This window comes from Palaemon carinicauda, chromosome 20 (assembly GCF_036898095.1).
Source record: "Palaemon carinicauda isolate YSFRI2023 chromosome 20, ASM3689809v2, whole genome shotgun sequence".
Lineage (NCBI taxonomy): Eukaryota > Metazoa > Arthropoda > Malacostraca > Decapoda > Palaemonidae > Palaemon > Palaemon carinicauda.
This window is the reverse complement of record NC_090744.1, coordinates 96,397,416-96,416,272: the sequence shown is the minus strand read 5'-3', so window position 1 is coordinate 96,416,272 and position 18,857 is coordinate 96,397,416. Positions and strand designations below refer to the sequence as shown.

At 39.3% G+C, this 18,857-nt stretch overlaps 1 protein-coding gene across 3 annotated transcripts in view; it reads right to left on the bottom strand.

Annotated features, from left to right (window-relative positions):
* Positions 1 to 18,857, bottom strand: part of LOC137614331 (gamma-tubulin complex component 6-like) — a 184,980-nt gene that overhangs the window by 50,934 nt on the left and 115,189 nt on the right. For all 3 annotated transcript variants that reach the window (XM_068344095.1, XM_068344094.1, XM_068344096.1), the window contains 4 exons: positions 6,964 to 7,081; positions 5,696 to 5,861; positions 2,383 to 2,524; positions 56 to 212 (listed from right to left, as the gene is read on the bottom strand). In XM_068344095.1, coding sequence (XP_068200196.1) covers positions 56 to 212; positions 2,383 to 2,524; positions 5,696 to 5,861; positions 6,964 to 7,081 — 583 coding nt within the window. The remainder of the gene's footprint in view (positions 1 to 55; positions 213 to 2,382; positions 2,525 to 5,695; positions 5,862 to 6,963; positions 7,082 to 18,857) is intronic.

Below are 18,857 nucleotides of genomic sequence, written 5' to 3'. Positions count from 1 at the left end.
TATCTAAAACAAAAATCAAAATAAGCTTTTGAGATATGAAATAAATTCAACATACTTTGACTGGTAAACTTAAACGGTGTGTCTATTACAGCAAAGGTTAGATTATCAGCAAATGGATTCGTACTCCAGCAAGACTCGGAAATGGACTTGCTCAATATACTATTCATCACCACAGGTGTTAATACAGTTGCAGGAGCCTCTGTTAAGTCAATCTGAAAATGAAAATATAAACAACTTTCTGAGCATGTGCTAAATTACACTGTTATAACTGCTTGGTGCACAGTACTTTACTCAAATATTCTTATGATTGTGTACATATACAACTCAATATACAGTACTGAACTACAAAGAATATAAACAAAAAAGATTCAATTAAATGTACCAATTTTTTTCACATGGAACTGAATTGGTAAATGAGTGTTTCACAGATGAAAAATTTTCCTCATAAAATGAGACAAAAAAGCTAAAATTTCTCATCAAATTTTCAAGGAGTATATGAAACCTTATAAATTATATAAAATTATTATAAAAGCATCTGGTATGGATGGTGTGAGAGCTGAGATGTTGAACGAGGGGGGTGTGACTCTACTTGAATGGTTGGTGAGATTGTTTAATATGTGTTTTGTGTTGTCAATGGTACCAGTAGATTGGGTTTGTGCGTGTATTGTACCACTATATAAGGGTAAGGGAGATGTGCATGAGTGTTGTAATTCAAGAGGTATTAGTTTGTTAAGGGTAGTTGGAAAAGTGTATGGTAGAGTAATGATTAATAGGATCAAGGATAAAACAGAGAATGCAATCTTAGATATACAGGATAGTTTTAGAAGAGGTAGGGGTTGTATGAATCAGATTTTTACAGTTAGGCAGATATGCGAGAAATATTTAGCAAAAGGTAAGGAGGTGTATGTTGCGTTTATGGATCTGGAGAAAGCGTATGATAGAGTTGATAGGGAAGCAATGTGGAATGTGATGAGGTTATATGGAGTTGGTGGAAGGTTGTTGCAAGCAGTGAAAAGTTTCTACAAAGGTAGTAAAGCATGTGTTAGGATAGGAAATGAAGTGAGTGATTGGTTTCCGGTGAGAGTGAGGCTGAGACAGGGATGTGTGATGTCGCCGTGGTTGTTCAACTTGTATGTTGATGGAGTGGTGAGAGAGGTGAATGCTCGAGTGCTTGGACGAGGATTAAAACTGGTAGACGAGAATGACCATGAATGGGAGGTAAATCAGTTTTTGTTTGCGGATGATACTGTACTGGTTGCAGACACAGAAGAGAAGCTTGGACGATTAGTGACAGAAATTGGAAGAGTGTGTGAGAGAAGGAAGTTGAGAGTTAATGTGGGTAAGAGTAAGGTTATGAGATGTACAAGAAGGGAAGGTGGTGCAAGGTTGAATGTCATGTTGAATGGAGAGTTACTTGAGGAGGTGGATCAGTTTAAGTACTTGGGGTCTGTTGTTGCAGCAAATGGTGGAGTGGAAGCAGATGTACGTCAGAGAGTGAATGAAGGTTGCAAAGTGTTGGGGGCAGTTAAGGGAGTAGTAAAAAATAGAGGGTTGGGCATGAATGTAAAGAGAGTTCTATATGAGAAAGTGATTGTACCAACTGTGATGAATGGATCGGAGTTGTGGGGAATGAAAGTGATGGAGAGACAGAAATTGAATGTGTTTGAGATGAAGTATCTAAGGAGAATGGCTGGTGTATCTCGAGTAGATAGGGTTAGGAACGAAGTGGTGAGGGTGAGAACGGGTGTAAGAAATGAGTTAGCGGCTAGAGTGGATATGAATGTGTTGAGGTGGTTTGGCCATGTTGAGAGAATGGAAAATGGCTGTCTGCTAAAGAAGGTGATGAATGCAAGAGTTGATGGGAGAAGTACGAGAGGAAAGCCAAGGTTTGGGTGGATGGATGGAGTGAAGGAAGCTCTGGGTGATAGGAGAATAGATGTGAGAGAGGCAAGAGAGCATGCTAGAAATAGGAATGAATGGCGAGCGATTGTGACGCAGTTCCGGTAGGCCCTGCTGCTGCCTCCGATGCCTTAGATGACCGTGGAGGTAGCAGCAGTAGGGGATTCAGCATTATGAAGCTTCATATGTGGTGGACAATGTGGGAGGGTGGGCTGTGACACCCTAGCAGTACCAGATGAACTCGGTTGAGTCCCTTGTTAGGCTGGGAGGAACGTAGAGAGTAGAGGTCCCCTTTTTGTTTTTGTTTCTTTGTTGATGTCGGCTACCCCCCAAAATTGGGGGAAGTGCCTTGGTATATGTATGTATGTATGTATTATAGGCATTCGTGTAATAAACTTACCAATGCATCAGAATTGTACCTAATATAAATCACTTATCATCATCCTAAACAGATTAAAATAAATAATCAGTGCTACATCTTACCTTCGTACACAAGTTGAGGATCAGAGCCCGGGCAAAATGAGCATCATGAAGTAGGAGAAATGCCCGAAGAGCTGAGAAATGGTCGAGGAGGCTTTCTTGTACCAAAACCTCACTTAGAAGGCTCCTGTTTACAAGTCGAGTTCTAAATGAAAAAAAAAAAAAATAGTCATATACAGTATTAAGACAGTCAGGTGACTTGACATATATTTCTTTTCTTATATTAAAAGAATACTTTATATATAATATGGAAATGCAAATATAAATTCTATGGATGTTTTTTTCACTTGTAAATATTCGCTTAAGAAATATTGGTGCCCTAACCAACTAACCATTGCCCACATGCAGTCAACTAACACCACAAATAACATATTACATATATTGTTTTCCCATAGTTCATTAACTATATTGTAGGCCTTATTACACTAATTCTACAATTAAGCAATATAAAAACTTACTTTTACTTACTTTTACATCATTTCCTTCATAAACTCCTTAACCCTTTTACTCCCAAAGGACGTACTGGTACGTTTCACAAAACTCATCCCTTTACCCCCATGGACGTACCGGTACGTCCTTGCAAAAAACTGCTATTTACATTTTTTTTTTTTTGCATATTTTTGATAATTTTTTGAGAAACTTCAGGCATTTTCCAAGAGAATAAGACCAACCTAACCTCTCTATGATGAAAATTAAGGCTGTCAAGAGCAATTTAAAAAATATATACTGCAAAATGTGCTTGAAAAAAAAAATAACCCCTGGTGGTTAAGGGTTGGAAAGTTACAAATAGCCTGGGGGTAAAAGGGTTAATCATCTATAACACTAAATTAAATTCCTCTAAATTTTATTCTAGTCTCTTAAGTCCAAATCCTTAAAATTTAACTATTCAATTCTATTATTAAGTTTAATGTTACATATAACTTATTTATGCTTTATTTTTACTTTATTATGAATTCCCTCTACCCTCTCAACATTAAATTTTAATTTAGCTTGTCAATTTATTTTCCTTCCTTTTATAGTTTTTATCAAATTATTTTCAGCTTATTATATCCGTTTAATAATAAGTGTATGAGATTCCTTTCTGTAAAAGAAATTAAAAACATTTAATTTAAATAGTTAGAATTATAAAAAGGACCTTAGTCCACATTCATACAATATTATTACGTATTTCATCTTCCATTCTTCCTTCTTTTCTTTCCTTTATATTTCTGTTATTCACACATTCTTATTGTTCATTTCAGTCTACGTTTACTCCTTATACCCTTTCTTACTTCTTATCACCCATAGTATATCCTTTTTTCAGTATACTGTATCACACAATATTTTATATGTATTAATTTGATTTAAAGCCCACTTTATATAGACAAATTTACTGTATAAACTTCATGGATATTCCTCTCCAGCTCTCAAGAGCCAGCCCATTTCATGCGCTTACGAACAACACCTGGCAAGGCTATTCTAACTTAAGTCACTCGACCCGCAGAGCAAATATAGATTTGTTTGTCTAATAAAGAATTTTTTTTCTTCTATCTTTTATTTGTTAATGGAAAAATTTTAATATTTTTAAAGATATCTCTTTAAATTTAGCATTAATTTCAACTTTTCATTCCTTTTCAATTTGTAAAATAAAACACCTCACCAATGGCAACGTTATAGTGCAAGCCTACATACGATGCTTTACAGAGCTTTATTAAAATAAAATTCGAGGTTGGCTACTTGGAATCTGGAGAAAATAGGAAAATAGCAATGTCTATATAGTGACCCTCTATGTAAATTACTTTTTCTTCAAGCTTTATTGGATAAAGCTAAAGAAGTTGGCCCTTTACTTCTAAAGGCATGGAGTACAATATTTTAGCTCTACCTAAACAAGAAGAAAACTTTCAGTTGAAAAACTTTGGCCTATAGTAGAGTCAGTAACAGTTTCAGAGGCAACCAACACACTCATTCCTAGCCTCTTCGGTTGTCTGCACCTAAGTTTCCTTGAGAAGAACAGAGACAGCTAAATCAGCCTGATCAGGTGGAGTCCTAAATTCCTGGTCCTTAAGTACTTTTTCAGAGGATTAGGGCAACCGAAGGTAAACCATGGTGCTGTCAGCCGTGCAGAGGCAAAAAGCCTCATCCATGAATTTCCTAAGGTCAGGGGTTGTTTCCATCATTTCTAAGAACGTTGAGTTTTTTTCTCGGTAGGGAGTAGGTCTGTGTTGGTTAGGGATCTCCAAATCACCAACATGACACCATTTTTATCAGACCAAAACCCTAGAACTCGACTCCATTGTAAGCAAAATGCAGAAAAAATGAGTCATAGAAAAACAAAAGTTCCTAAAATTAAAGGGCACACTATTTGATGTACCGAAGTAAGATTCACCGAGAGAGTTTGAAAGTCAGCAACATGAATATCATGGGAGGTTCATGGAAATGAAGTAAATTTGAGTAATAAGTAATAATATTCATTTCTATAGTACATAACCGAGGTTCAAATACATGTCCACCCTATTCCCCACAGACTAATGATTTCAGGATGATAGAATAATAGTTATGACTTTGAGATTGATTAGTGCAAGAGAGGCCTAGCCTTACTTAAGTTGCCATTAGTCATCAGATGTTGCCTTCGTGGATGAGAGGCATGGCCTCTTGAAGGGAGCAACAAGAAATTTTCAGTTTTCTGGGGGTACCATCAGTACAGAGCCAACTTTGGGGACAAAGCAATATGAAAATTAGGTGAGTATAGAAACATATTTTATTGTATTATCAAAATTCCATTAAATATGACCCTGTTCTTGCTCTACGCATCTGCTCTGTTGGTAAAATATACAAGGGATAATATAAAAGAACCTGTCATACGAACACAGACACCGATTGGTCAATTCTTGAATTAAATTGAAGGAAAAGACTGGTTCCGATCCTCACTAAATGACTATTTATAAAGATTTTTTATTGGAAAAGAATTGCAGAAATCATTCAAAACAGGTATATTTCACCAATAAATCTACATCTGCTTCATATCATTTTCAAAAGAAGGGATATCAGAGTGCCTGATCTTTTGTTATATACCATTTCTAAAGAATGTAGTTTTCACAAAATAGCAGATTTATTTAATTTCAGAGGGTTCAGTTTCTTTATTTTGGGACGACAAAATAACATCAAATCATACTTTCAATTTATCTTGAATTCTCTTTCCTGAAATTAGAGTAATACATTGCCTGAATAATTTCCTACCTGTCCGTTACAGAATCAAAATTGGGTCTTTGATAAAAGACCAAAACAAAAAATGTTAAAAAAGCTTATCTAAGGTGACTAGAGAGAACGTATGACTTACTGAGCAACCAGATGTGCTTTCACTGACCGCACAAAGTTAACAGGCAAACAAGACAGCTCACTAATGGTTGGAAGTGAAACAGATTCTGTAACTGCTTTGACATTCTTGGCAGTTGAAGGTTTTCCATAGAGCGCACTTCCGCTTATGTCTAGTAACTGCTCCTTTCCTAAAAGAAATAGGGTTAGTAAAACACACAACAAAAATCTACTTAAAAGTGTGGGCCTTATTTGACTCTTGTTATATGGTATGGTTAGTCAACCAAACAACTCAAATCATGCCCTATATATTAATAACTATGCATGCTTCACTGTTTACACTATTCATGGTGTAGTTTTCAAAAACTCTTTTGGAATAGGAACAATCTGATTATTCAAAAATCAATTAAATGAAACACTACTTATGTAATTGCGGAGAAGACTTCACTTGAAATACTTTACTCGTGATCAGAAGGGTGGGAAATCTTAAAATTGCAGATGTTTAAGAAGAGAACTGACTAAATGCAAATTAGAACGTAAGAAAATTAAGTGAGGAATCAATATTTGAACAGGTTTGGAGAGCCACTATGAGGATTAAAAGTGGTAAGGTTCTGAAACTTCCAAGAATATAAAATTTGTAAATAATAGAACCAATCATTGGAGACGTTAAAGGACAATTGTAAGATCAGTACCAGTTTAAAAGAAATACGTGTGTTTATTAATCTTAAAAAGTCATCTAGCATCATATAATGATGATGAATTATATGTACACTGAAACTACATTCCCAATAAAGCTCAGAGCAATTACTGTATTCTTAAAACATTTTATTTTAGTATTGTTTATCCTTTGCAATGTAGCTTCCTCCTATTATGTGTCAAAATCCATCAAATTCAATTAGGTTTCTTGCTAACAGTATACAACCAGATTGAGGCACTTAGTCTGCCTCTCGTAACCTTTCTTTTTCATCTCGTTCATGTTTTTCTAGAACATATTACTAGCATATTTATAGAGTATAAAAATCTATTCTTTCTGCATTCGATCTTCAACATTTGTTGGCTCACCTTTAATTAACCCAGGGATTCTTGATACTTAAAAGTTCTCAAAGATAAGTTTAATCCATCTCTTGAACTCATAACTGCCTTTAGTTCAGTCTTCTTCAAAAGTTCCACATACCCTTATAGAAGAATAAATCCTATTCATTTGTTAGAAAAAATAACTATAATGCAAAATCATTCTTCTGCGAGTCTACAAACATGGTTCGGTATGCTACGTAATAAAATAAGACAACAAACCTGATGTAATAAGATTCTGAACATCATATGGCAAAACTTTACTAACAGAAACTACAGGAACAAGGCCCTCGTCTACATTTGTGTCACTGTTAGACCCAGCAGGAGATAGAACAGGTTCCTGAAAATGAACAAATTGTTTATTACTCGTTTCCTAACCATAGAGATGACCTTATTATGACTAACAAATTAACAATGACCAACAAATATTCAAATACATAAACAGGAATGAGATCACTATACAACATTGAGAAACTATAAGTAAGAAAATTACAGTTTAACAGCCCATAATGTATGGCATTTCTGACCTATCTAAAAGTACTTAAAAAGTTCTCAGACAAGAAAAATGTTAGGTTCTTTAAAAAGATCTATGAAGAATATCTTTGGTACACATTGATGCAAAAACCTACAAGCCTGTGTATAGTTTGATGAAGTGACATCAGCTTAACTCTGGGAATACATTGCAGTGATAAAAATTACTCTAAATAATTCACAAAAATTATTTCCAATGTCAGACCATTATCAATGTGCAAAAAACTGTAAATTACTGTATACATAAAACCTTACAATGAAAAGTTCATGGTACTTGCCAGATAAAATCTTAAATATTAAATGGAAAATCTTATAGCCCAAAGGCAAATTCCTGAAATAATGGACCATAATATATATCTGTTAATTTCATATGAGTTTTAGGTCAATTTTTAGGTTAGACATGTTTCTACAGTTGAAACCATATCTTACAAATTGTAAATTTTATGACCAAAGCTATCAAAGAACTTTATCTCATGCCTCATACCTTATATGCACGGTTCTAAAAAGACCCATCCAATTTAAAGTTTCTATGAGGTAGCATCACTAGTAATCTAAAAGATGATACATTTATATATAATTTTTTTAAAATTACAAACCTCAAATGCTTTATGGATCAAAGGCTGTGAAAACTGATAAGATATTTATTCAGATTTCTATATAACAGTTAGTCAAATTCTAAGCCTAAAACATCTTGATACAGAATATAAATTCTCAAATTGCTTTTCAGATTCCCATACTGATGATTTCCTTCAAGACTGTACAGTAAATGCCAAGCTTGTGGGAATATGCTTGAAAAATCACAACTGAATATCGTAACTCTAAATCTAGAAAGCATTTAGGATGGCAGATACTTAATTTTGAATATATGAAAATTACAGGAAGCAACCCAGCTGCATTTTGATTTTTCTTCCATTTCAATTCTAAAATCACCACATCTCATTTTGGTCCTTTAAATGTAATAACCCTCGTTATGCTAATCTGACAGCCATGGAGACTATGCACATGATCCAAAGATGCATAAAATACAGTAGTGGGACAACTTTTGTTTGCATAAAACTCATGGATGTTGATTCATTTCTAAAGACTTATTACTGGATTTTTCATAGGAAAAACATCAGAAATAAAAAATGCGATTATCACATTTATTTCTTTCCCAGACAAAAAAAATTCTATATCCCGTATTATTACTATAATCTTCAAATTTTTTATATAACTGCAAATAACTGTAAATCTATTTCAGAATACACTGCTAGGTAAACTGTTGAGAATCCAGCATTGGCATTCTTCTTGGTTACAATCTAGATTACATTTTAAGAGCTACCAACATAACATCACAACTTTTTAAAGTAAATTGTATTTTCCTAACCATACAAACCTTTGACTTTTAATAGGAGTATGACCAGCGAAGTTGGAAATGGTGTTAAACTTTTAACAAGGTAAATAATGGTTGACTGTTGGGTGGGAGGTAGGCCCAGCCCACACAACAGGTAAAGAAAACCTCATTTTTACCTTTGGCCTGGGACTTGCAGGGTGGTTCTGATTAGCAGTGTAATTTAAAGGACTCAGGTTAGTACAGTAGTTAGAAAAATTAAAGATTATTTCTGGTGTTAGGCTACTTACTTACCAGAGAACTGGTTGGCAGTTACTGAAGAGGCTACTATACTGTATATCCATTCGCATATCAAGTCTGAATATGTGGGGATTATATTAGAAATAAGTGTTTATACATTCCGTCAATATTCCCCCTTGACTAAGAAGATGGGGGAGATACAGTCAATCCGTGCTTTATACAAGTTTATTCTTCACGATTTCACTTATACGCGACACAGGGAACCGCAATACCTATTAAATATAAAATCAAATATTCGCAATAAAAAACTTGCGCCGTGATGATTTCAAATAGCCCGCTCTCCTTTGCACTGGGCTAGCTTCATACCACTTCCTCTCCCTCCGCCCAACTCATCCCAGCTATCACTGTACACTGTATACAGTTTCTGTTCAATCGGGTAAAAAATTACAGCTACTGTATATTTGAAATAAACCGGATTTTGATTAAACTGGTATTTCCCTTAACTGAACCCCATAATAAGCCATATCACATTCACATTTTAGTATCGTATTTGTAAATAAAAACATAGCGAATTATAATCTTTTCCATTGTTTACATTTATGCTTTCTAAATCTGCTGATTAAGGCATGCTACCGAATGATATTTCCCATTTCCTTGAAGAAAAAAATGTTACTTGATCTATCATTTTCCAATTAGCGTAATAATTTCAATAGTTTTACATGCAGTACCGTATATTCTCGTGTAAAGAACGACACCATGTAAAGGGCAAACCACAAAATTTCCTTTAGAAAAAGCGTTTTTATCATAAACTGCATGTAATGGCCGAACAGCAATTTCAAAGCCAGCCTAATGTTACTACGTTTTTCTTAGAAATCTTTTACCTCATATATCATAATCTTTCTTGTTGTTACTGTTATATATTTATGTTTTTAGTTTATAAAATAAGCTGTATTTCTGTTTAAGATAGAACAAAAATAAAGGGATTTTGACGAAGGAAAAATCTATTTCTGGGGAGAGACCTGTGGCGCCCAGTGAAAAGAGTCCTTCTAATATACCTTTTCTGATAAAACCTTCCAATTATACCAGAGAAAGATAAAAGCATGGAATGCTGAGGTTACAACCCTCGCGCGAGCACCTTTTGGGTGTCGTGTATAAAGCAAAGGCACGTGAAATCCACTATTCACAGGTTGTCTTCCATTTAGTTAATTCCTTTGTCAAAGGGATGGGCCGATACAAAGGCCCTAGCCAACCCACCAGCGCCACACCACCCACGCCCCGACGCGAGCGCCATCTGAACAACATCCTTCTTTTTGGACTTCGTCATTGTGAAAATATTTTGTGGTGCTCTCTGCTTTTTTAACATTCGTGGATTTATTTCGTCATGTCCGAAGCTCCATCTTTACACATTCCAATGTTAAGTACCATAGTTTGTTTTGACAGCTTTTTATAGTACCGGGCTTTTGTTTTATATCCAGTATAGTCTGTTTTATCATTCCCGTCTGGCCATTCACGGCGGCCATTGTTTGTTCACTTGTCTTGGGAATTCATCTTTGTCTGCCCGTTTAGTACTCTGTCACTTAGGTTCTTGGTTAATTCCCTGGCCTTATGCCTTTGGAACCGTTATTATTTTTGCGTTATTATGCTCATGGTACTTTTTGCTAGCAAGTCCAGCCTACGAACAAGATTGCGTTCTAGCTTTGTTATTGTTTAGTACCCGCCCCACCAGGGCGTTCGTCACTCGACTTTGCTATTTATTTTGGGAGTTTTAATACCATGTTTACATATTCGTCAACCACCATCTACTATGGCAAAAATGTAAACAATCCTTGATGTCCAAAACAAATGTTTTTGGTAACAGAAGTACAGTATTGTAATACTGTACTGTAAAAATAAAATTATTTCTTATTTTTATTTTACTTGAGCACACAACAACAGTATATGATCAAACTGAGCATACTATATGTTGTTGATTTGATCCTTCCAAACTACTATGCAAGTAGAAAAATTAATTACAAATAGGGAATATTCTATATTTCAGACAACTAGGCTAGCCTAGTCAAAACAGAGCCAGAGTTCCATAAAAATAAAAATAAAATTACCGGTAAAATGTTATTTTCCTTAGTAAAATAAATTTTTGAATATACTTACCCGATGATCATATAGCTGTCAGCTCTGCTGCCCGACAGAAAAAACCTACGGGCGGAATACGCCAGCGATCGCTATACAGGTGGGGGTGTACATCAACAGCGCCATCTGTCAAGTAGGTACTCAAGTACTCGATGTCAACATAGAACCAATTTTCTCCTCTGTCCACTGGGTCTCTATTGGGGAGGAAGGGTGGGTCCTTTAATTTATGATCATCGGGTAAGTATATTCAAAAATTTATTTTACTAAGGAAAATAACATTTTCCAATATTAAACTTACCCGATGATCATATAGCTGATTCACACCCAGGGGGGTGGGTAGAGACCAGCATTACATGTTGACATTATTATGAGCTAAGTATTCCGTATTTCATTTTAGCAGTTATTCAAAATAACAAGCATAAAATAAATAAGTACCTGGTAAGGAAGACGACTTGAACAATTACTCTGCCTTTTTAAGTACGTCTTCCTTACTGAGCCTCGCGATCCTCATAGGATGCTGAGCGACTCCTAGGAGCTGAAGTATGAAGGGTTGCAACCCATACTAAAGGTCCTCATCAAAACCTCTAATCTAGGCGCTTCTCAAGAAATGATTTTGACCACCCGCCAAATCAAGTAGGATGCGAAAGGCTTCTTAGCCTTCCGGACAACCCAAAAATATTTCAAGAGAAAGATTAAAAAGGTTCTGGAATTAGGGAATTGTAGTGGTGGAGCCCCCACCACTACTGCACTCGTTGCTACGAATGGTCCCAGAGTGTAGCAGTTCTCGTAAAGAGACTGGACAATCTTAAGATAAAAGACGCGAACACTGATTTGCTTTTCCAATAGGTTGCGTCGAATATACTTTGCAGAGATCTATTTTGTTTAAAGGCCACGGAAGTTGTGACAGCTCTAACTTCGTGTGTCCTTACCTTCAGCCAAGCTTGGTCTTCCTCATTCAGAAGGGAATGAGCTTCTCGTATAAACAGTCTGATAAAATAGGATAAAGAATTCTCTGACATAGGCAAAGATGGAATCTTAACTGAACACCATAAAGCTTCAGACGGGCCTCGTAAAGGTTTTTAAAATAGAACTTAAGAGCTCTTACAGGACATATACTCTTTCTAGTTCATTTCCAACCATACGATAAGTTTGGAATATCGAACGATATTGGTCAAGGCCGAGAAGGCAGCTCGTGTTTGGCTAGAAAACCAAGTTGTAGAACATGTAGCCGTTTCGGATGAGAATCCGATGTTCTTGCTGAAGGCATGAATCTCACTGACTCTTTTAGCTGTGGTTAAGCATATCAGGAAAAGAGTCTTAAAGGTGAGATCTTTAGGGAGGCTGATTGAAGTGGTTCGAACCTGTCTGACATAAGGAATCTTAGAACCACGTCTAAATTCCAACCAGGTGTAACCAAACGACGCTCCTTCGTGGTCTCAAAAGACTTAAGGAGGTCCTGTAGATCTTTATTGTTGGAAAGATCTAAGCCTCTGTGACGGAAGACTGATGCCAACATGCTTCTGTAACCCTTGATAGTGGGAGCTGAAAGAGATCGTTCTTTCCTCAGATATAAGAGGAAGTCAGCTATTTGAGTTACAGAGGTACTGGTCGAGGATACGGATACTGACTTGCACCAGTTTCGGAAGATTTCCCACTTCGATGTTCTCCTTGCTCTAGCAATCGCTCTGGTTGCCTCCTTCGAAAAACCTCTAGTTCTCGAGAGTCTTTCGATATTCTGAAGGCAGTCAGACGAAGAGCGTGGAGGCCTTGGAGTACCTTCTTTACGCGTGGCAGACGTAGCAGGTCCACCCTTAGGGGAAGTGTTCTGGGGACGTCTACTAGCCATCGAAATACCTCGGTGAGTTATTCTCTCGCGGGCCAGAGGGAAGCAACTAGCGTCAACTTTGTCCCTTCGTGAGAGGCGAACTTCTGCAGTACCTTGTTGACAATCTAGAACGGAGGGAATGCATATAGATCTAGATGTGACCAATCTAGTAGAAAGGCATCTATATGAACTACTGCTGGGTCCGGGATAGGTGAGCAAAGTATTGGGAGCCTCTTGGTCATCGAGGTTGCGAAGAGATCTATGGTTGGCTGGCCCCAGGTGGCCCAAAGTCTCTTGCATACATCCTTGTGGAGGGTCCAATATGTTGGAATTATTTGTCCCTTCCTACTGAGACAATCTGCTATGACATTCAAGTTGCCTTGGATGAACCTCGTTACTAGTGAAAAGTCTAGACCTGTTGAACAGGAGAGGAGGTCTCTTGCGAACTCGTACCATGTCAGAGAGTAGGTCCCTCCTTGCTTGGAGATGTACGTCAAAGCAAAGTGTTGACCGTGTTCACCTCCACCACTTTGCCTTGAAGGAGAGACCTGAAGCTTTTCCAGGTCAGACGTACTGCCAGAAGCTTCTTGCAGTTGAAATGCATGTCCTTTGACTCGAGTTCCATAATCCCGAGCATTCCCTACCGCCTAATGTCGCACCCCAGCCTACGTCCGATGCGTCCGAGAAGAGAACGTGGTTGGGAGTCTGAACAGTCAGGGGAAGACCCTTTCAAAGGTTGATAAAGTCCTTTCACCAAGTCAGACCAGACTTTATCTTTCCGGAAACCGGGATCGAGACCGCTTCTAGCGTCTTGTCCTTTTCCAGTGAAAAGCTAGATGATACAGAAGAGGACGGAGGTGTAGTCTTCCAAGTGACACGAATTGAACCACGGATGACAGTGTCCTAACCAGACTCATCCACAGCCTGACAGGGCAGTGTTCCTTCTTCAGCATCTTCTGGATGGATAGCAGGGCTGGGGGTTGATCGTCTTGTTCAGCAATGTCCTCATCAGAGGGTTCCTCATCCGAAACTGATGAGGAAACGGCAACGGAGTGGGCAACGTCTGACTCGCTGAATCCGGTCGCACTGGTGGATGCGTGACGGAGCCGGACACAAGATCATGGTACTGCTGCACAGTCTGTGAACTGTCAACCATGGGGACGCGAGGAAGTACAGCGTCAACCCGAAACTGTCTAGACTGTCTGGGTTGTGCAGTCAACCCCCTACCGGGTTGCTGAGGTTGCCGCACTGCGTCACAACAAGTCACCTCTGCTGGTTGTTGAACGTCTTCCTAGTGACACACTGAACGTCCACAACCACCTCCGAGAGTCGCTTAACGTCAACGTGCGACTGGCAACCCACACTGGGTCGCACCGGTGGAGGAACCATCTCAACTGGCGGACGTGAGTAGGATACCTCAGCGTCAACAGGGCGTACAACCAACCGGTAGGAAGGTTGTTGGCTAGAAGGTTCTTCTCCGTAAAAAATCCTCTATCAAGGACACAAGCTTGGACTGCATGTCTTGCAACAAAGCCCATTAGGGTCTATGGGAGCAGGTGTGGCAACAGACGGGGTTAGCGACTGAAGCGGAACCATTTACCATCCCTGGAAGCCTTGTTATGCTTTAATTAAAGTCCATAGGAGGCTAAGCAGCTTAAGGCTCCTCTCCAAATGACAGAGTCCTCAAAGGAATATCAGAAGGAGGGAGAACAGCACTTTCTCATCTACAGGAACCATGTCCGAGAAAAGCTAGGTTATCTCAGTGAGGGTCTCACTGGTGCATAAGCAGCAGACCAGAAGGCAACGTTATGTAACTGCTTGACAGTCTGTGAACTGTCAAAAACTGAACTGTCAACCACAACAGGTGCGTGAGGACATACAGCACTGGTGCATTAGTAGCAGACCAGAAGGCAACGTCATGTAACTGCTTGACAGTCTGTGAGCTGGCAACAACCAAAGCTGTGTGGGGAAGCCTCAACTCCTGACTGACTAGTCTGCTGCGGGCGAGTGGCGGTAACCACAGTGGGTTGCGGAGGCTGACACACCGTGTCAAAACACGGCAGCTTGCGGTAGCTCACGCACGGCAACGGAGTGCTCCGTGTGTCTGTGGGAGTCAGCATGCGTCTGGCAGGGTCGACTGCGCATGGGTGGAGGAGCTCTCACAACAAGAGTGTGGGAGCAGGCAGCCATGCTGGGCGCACAACCGTGGCAGGTTGTAGGCAAACGGGTGCATCGTCAACCTTCTCCGCAGTCGGAGAGTGGGAGCAGGCAACAACCAAAGCGGAGTGGTGGTGCGTGGTGGGGACTGCCGTGGGTTGCGGAAACTAACGCATCGCGTCAAAACACGGCAGCTTGACTCCACCTTCCCACTGCTGATGCGGTAGCTCACGCATGTTAACGGAGGGAGCCGCACGTCGGCTAACGTTAACATGCGTCTGGCAGGGTCGATTGCGCATCGGAGGTGGAGCTCTCCGCAGCCGGAGTGTGGGAGCAGGCAGCCTCAGCGTGAGCTAGGCGCAAAACCGTGGCAGGTTGTAGGCTAACGAGAGCAGTGTCAACCTTCTCCGCACGAAACTCCTGCATAACCGCAGCTAACTGAGTCTGCATAGACTGCAGTAAAGACCACTTAGGGTCTACAAAAAAAACGGCAACAGACGGAGCTACTGTGCGTTGTGACTGAGGGTCTAAAACAGCTGGTGCGGCAACAGACGGAGTTACTGCCTGTTGCGGTACCACCTTGCCTCTCTTGGGAGGTGTGCAGTCGTCGGATGACTGCAGCTAGTCCGAACTGACCCAGTGGCTACACCTAGGCCGTTGGACTTGCGCGGAAGGGACCGACTTGCACTTAAAAGCTGCAAGATTTGGTCCATGGTTTCTTACGAGAAACCTCTTCCGCAGACGAGGAATAAATGGGCTCTCTCGTCTTTGTGTGGGTGGGGCGATCTCACGTCGGCTAACGTGTGTAGATACGCCCGAAACCACGGAGGGGAAAAAAAAAAAAAAAAAAAAAAAAAAAAAAAAAAAAAAAAAAAAAAAAAAAAAAAAAAAACGTCTGTTCGTCGATCAAGGCCTGTGGAACCCATAAGTCGTTCGACATTACTTCTCCCCTGGGCTTGGGAGCTTGTAAGAGGTCCCGGACTAGGTGAACAACTGGCACGAACAGACGAACCCTCGGACGCAACACTGTAACACTTTGCGCATATCACTTTATCACTTTTGATTTTCTGTTTGCACTTATTTCACTGAAATCGAAACTTTAACTGATTTCTACCTGAAACACGCAATCCTATCCTTCATTAAAAGGTAGTAATTGCGAAAACAGTTTTACAATGCAACAAAAAAACATAAATAAAGATAAAGAATTCAGTGGCTGGAAAAGAGACTAAACACTAGATCAAATAAACTACGTTTACAATCTCTCACCGCATAAAGCCTGGGAACAAGAATAAAACCCTAGAAACGTTTTACCTTCTTCCCCTACAGCGACTAGGGAGAAGAGTAAAAAACGAGAACAACGTTACCTGCTTGAACGAAACGTTTATTCTCCTCTCTCTCCCTCCGTCTCTATCTCTCTCTCTCTTCTCTCTTGATTTAGCACCTGAGAGAAGAGCCCAATTATATATCGTTAAAACATGTTATTTGCTAAAGGAAAAAACTGAAAGGTTTCCCAAATAAAAAGTTCCTTTATTTAGAATTTAAACCATTTAAGCTAAGAAAGAATGAACGAAACGCTAGAATCGGTTTACTCTTACTGCAAAGTGAAACCGTGATACACTCTCTCTCTATCGTAACGATAGAGCGCAAGTTGAACGTTCTGAACGTCAACAACTGCGGAGACTAAAAACTAAACGTTAGTTCATCTTTGAAAACAGTACGAGACTATCAAAGAAATTCTTTCATAAAACATTAAAATTAAAAAAAGTATTAAATTCTTAAAAGGTTAAATACGATATAACGGGCTCAATGTTAATTAACTTCGGTTCCAAGTAAGGACCGCCTACTATTAGGAAAGGTCGCATATAAACAAACATAAAAAATTTATTTTTTAAAAGTTTATAATAAATGGAAAGTTAATCGAAGAGGCCTATAAAGGCGGAGAGATATAAAATAAATAGATCTATAACTTGTTAAGCAAAATTACCAAAAACCTAAACACACTTCCGTCTAAGGGAAGGGTCGGCCATTTAAAAGTGAAAGAGAGTCCATACTCTCTTCGTCACCATAATTAAATCTATCCAAAACGAGTTCAAGTTTTGAAATGAAGATAAAACCCCTGCATAGCGAAAGCTCAAAACTGGAATAGTGTACTTCACCAAATCGTTGTGAAAACAAATCCAGTTAGGGACGGCGTATTTAGTAGGTCTTGCCATTGGCACGACAGAGAGAAAATTGGTTCTATGTTGACATCGAGTACTTGAGTACCTACTTGACAGATGGCGCTGTTGATGTACACCCCCACCTGTATAGTGATCGCTGGCGTATTCCGCCCGTAGGTTTTTTCTGTCGGGCAGCAGAGCTGACAGCTATATGATCATCGGGTAAGTTTAATATTGGAAATATTCTTATCTTACTTAAACATAAAACTATGTAACGTAATTAAAATGAGTATATTACTGTAGATGGGATAAATATTATTACTGTGAAGGTAGATGTCAGACAGATTCCCTACAGAAGACGACAACCGACGCATCTGGAATTGTCATGTTTAACGATGGCTGCGTAGAACTTCTTACGAAAATGGTTAGTGGTTGTTGTATAAAATATGTGCACTTAGTTAATCTTAAATTGTCCAGTATTCTATACAGTACAGAAATACAGTAATGTTGTTTATTGTAAATGTAGGCTACATGTGCGGTGAGTAAAGTCATACGAACGAAATCAGCAAACATTTACAATAGAGTCGAGCTTTACTATACTAATATGGACTTATCCCACCCTAGGGCACCAAAGATACACAAATTCGTGCCTGTCTCTGTTACCTAATCCTCGCAAAGAGTGGGGGCTGACTGTATAATACAATAGTAATGAAAATTTTCTTGGTAGCATAGCTTACCTGCAGCTCTCATCAGACTCAGCAATATACTGTACTTGCACAAATGATGCACCTCAAGGGAGATTAGAAAAAAAGGAAAAATGTCAGTTATTCTTGCCTTTCATTCTTAGACTTTAGCCGCGATCCTTATCTTAAGACAAGATGCTTCTCGTCCCGTGAGTGAGATAGTCTTGCTACATAAACTGCTGAACTCCTACCACAGATCACAGGTTAAAGATATCCAGGGACTTGTGGGTAGTGGGCGTTGCAGGTTGCCTAACACTTCCAAATTCCTGCCTTCAGCAGGGGGCTCTGGGTTCTGGTCAGAAATACTGTACTGAGTTCTTTTAGGTAATCATGTAGCCCCCTCATCCTGATCACTGGTCGCAACCTTGAGAGAGACGGACTCAAACTGGGAGTCATGAACAGCAGGATTCTGTACAGTATATTTGCCACAACTCCAGAACAATCATAAAGGGGACTTTCTTCCATTCCACAGAATGACTCTTTGCATACGGGATACCATGCAAGTCTCTCAACCTCTTTGCCAAGGCTAAGTCCAGCATGAATATAGTCTTGAGTGTCCGATCTGACACTCTCCTCACTGGCTCTAATGGCGGATGCTTCAGATAGCTGAGAACTCTCGTGACGTCAGACTCCAAGGAACTGAGTTCTCTAGGCAGGCAAGACAGCTCGAAGCTACTCATGAGCATGGGCAACCTTGACAAAAGAAGACCGTTTCCATTGGCACCTACCTACATTACGTTGGGGGCAAAGATCAGTGACTTCCCAAGACTCCTCTCTGCTCGTAAGGAGGGACTCGACACAAGGTACAATCAGTTCTTTTTTCCCTTTGGAATATTCGTCCAGCAGATCAAGAATGGCCCCGGGGCAATACTTCACAGCAGAGGAAGAAATCAGCAATCATCTTGATTCTAAAGGCAAGCTGCCCTTGCATCTCCTCTACACAGCAGTTGAAACGATACTAAGTGACTTGGAATCTGATGAGTGCTTGTTCTTGACTGAAATAT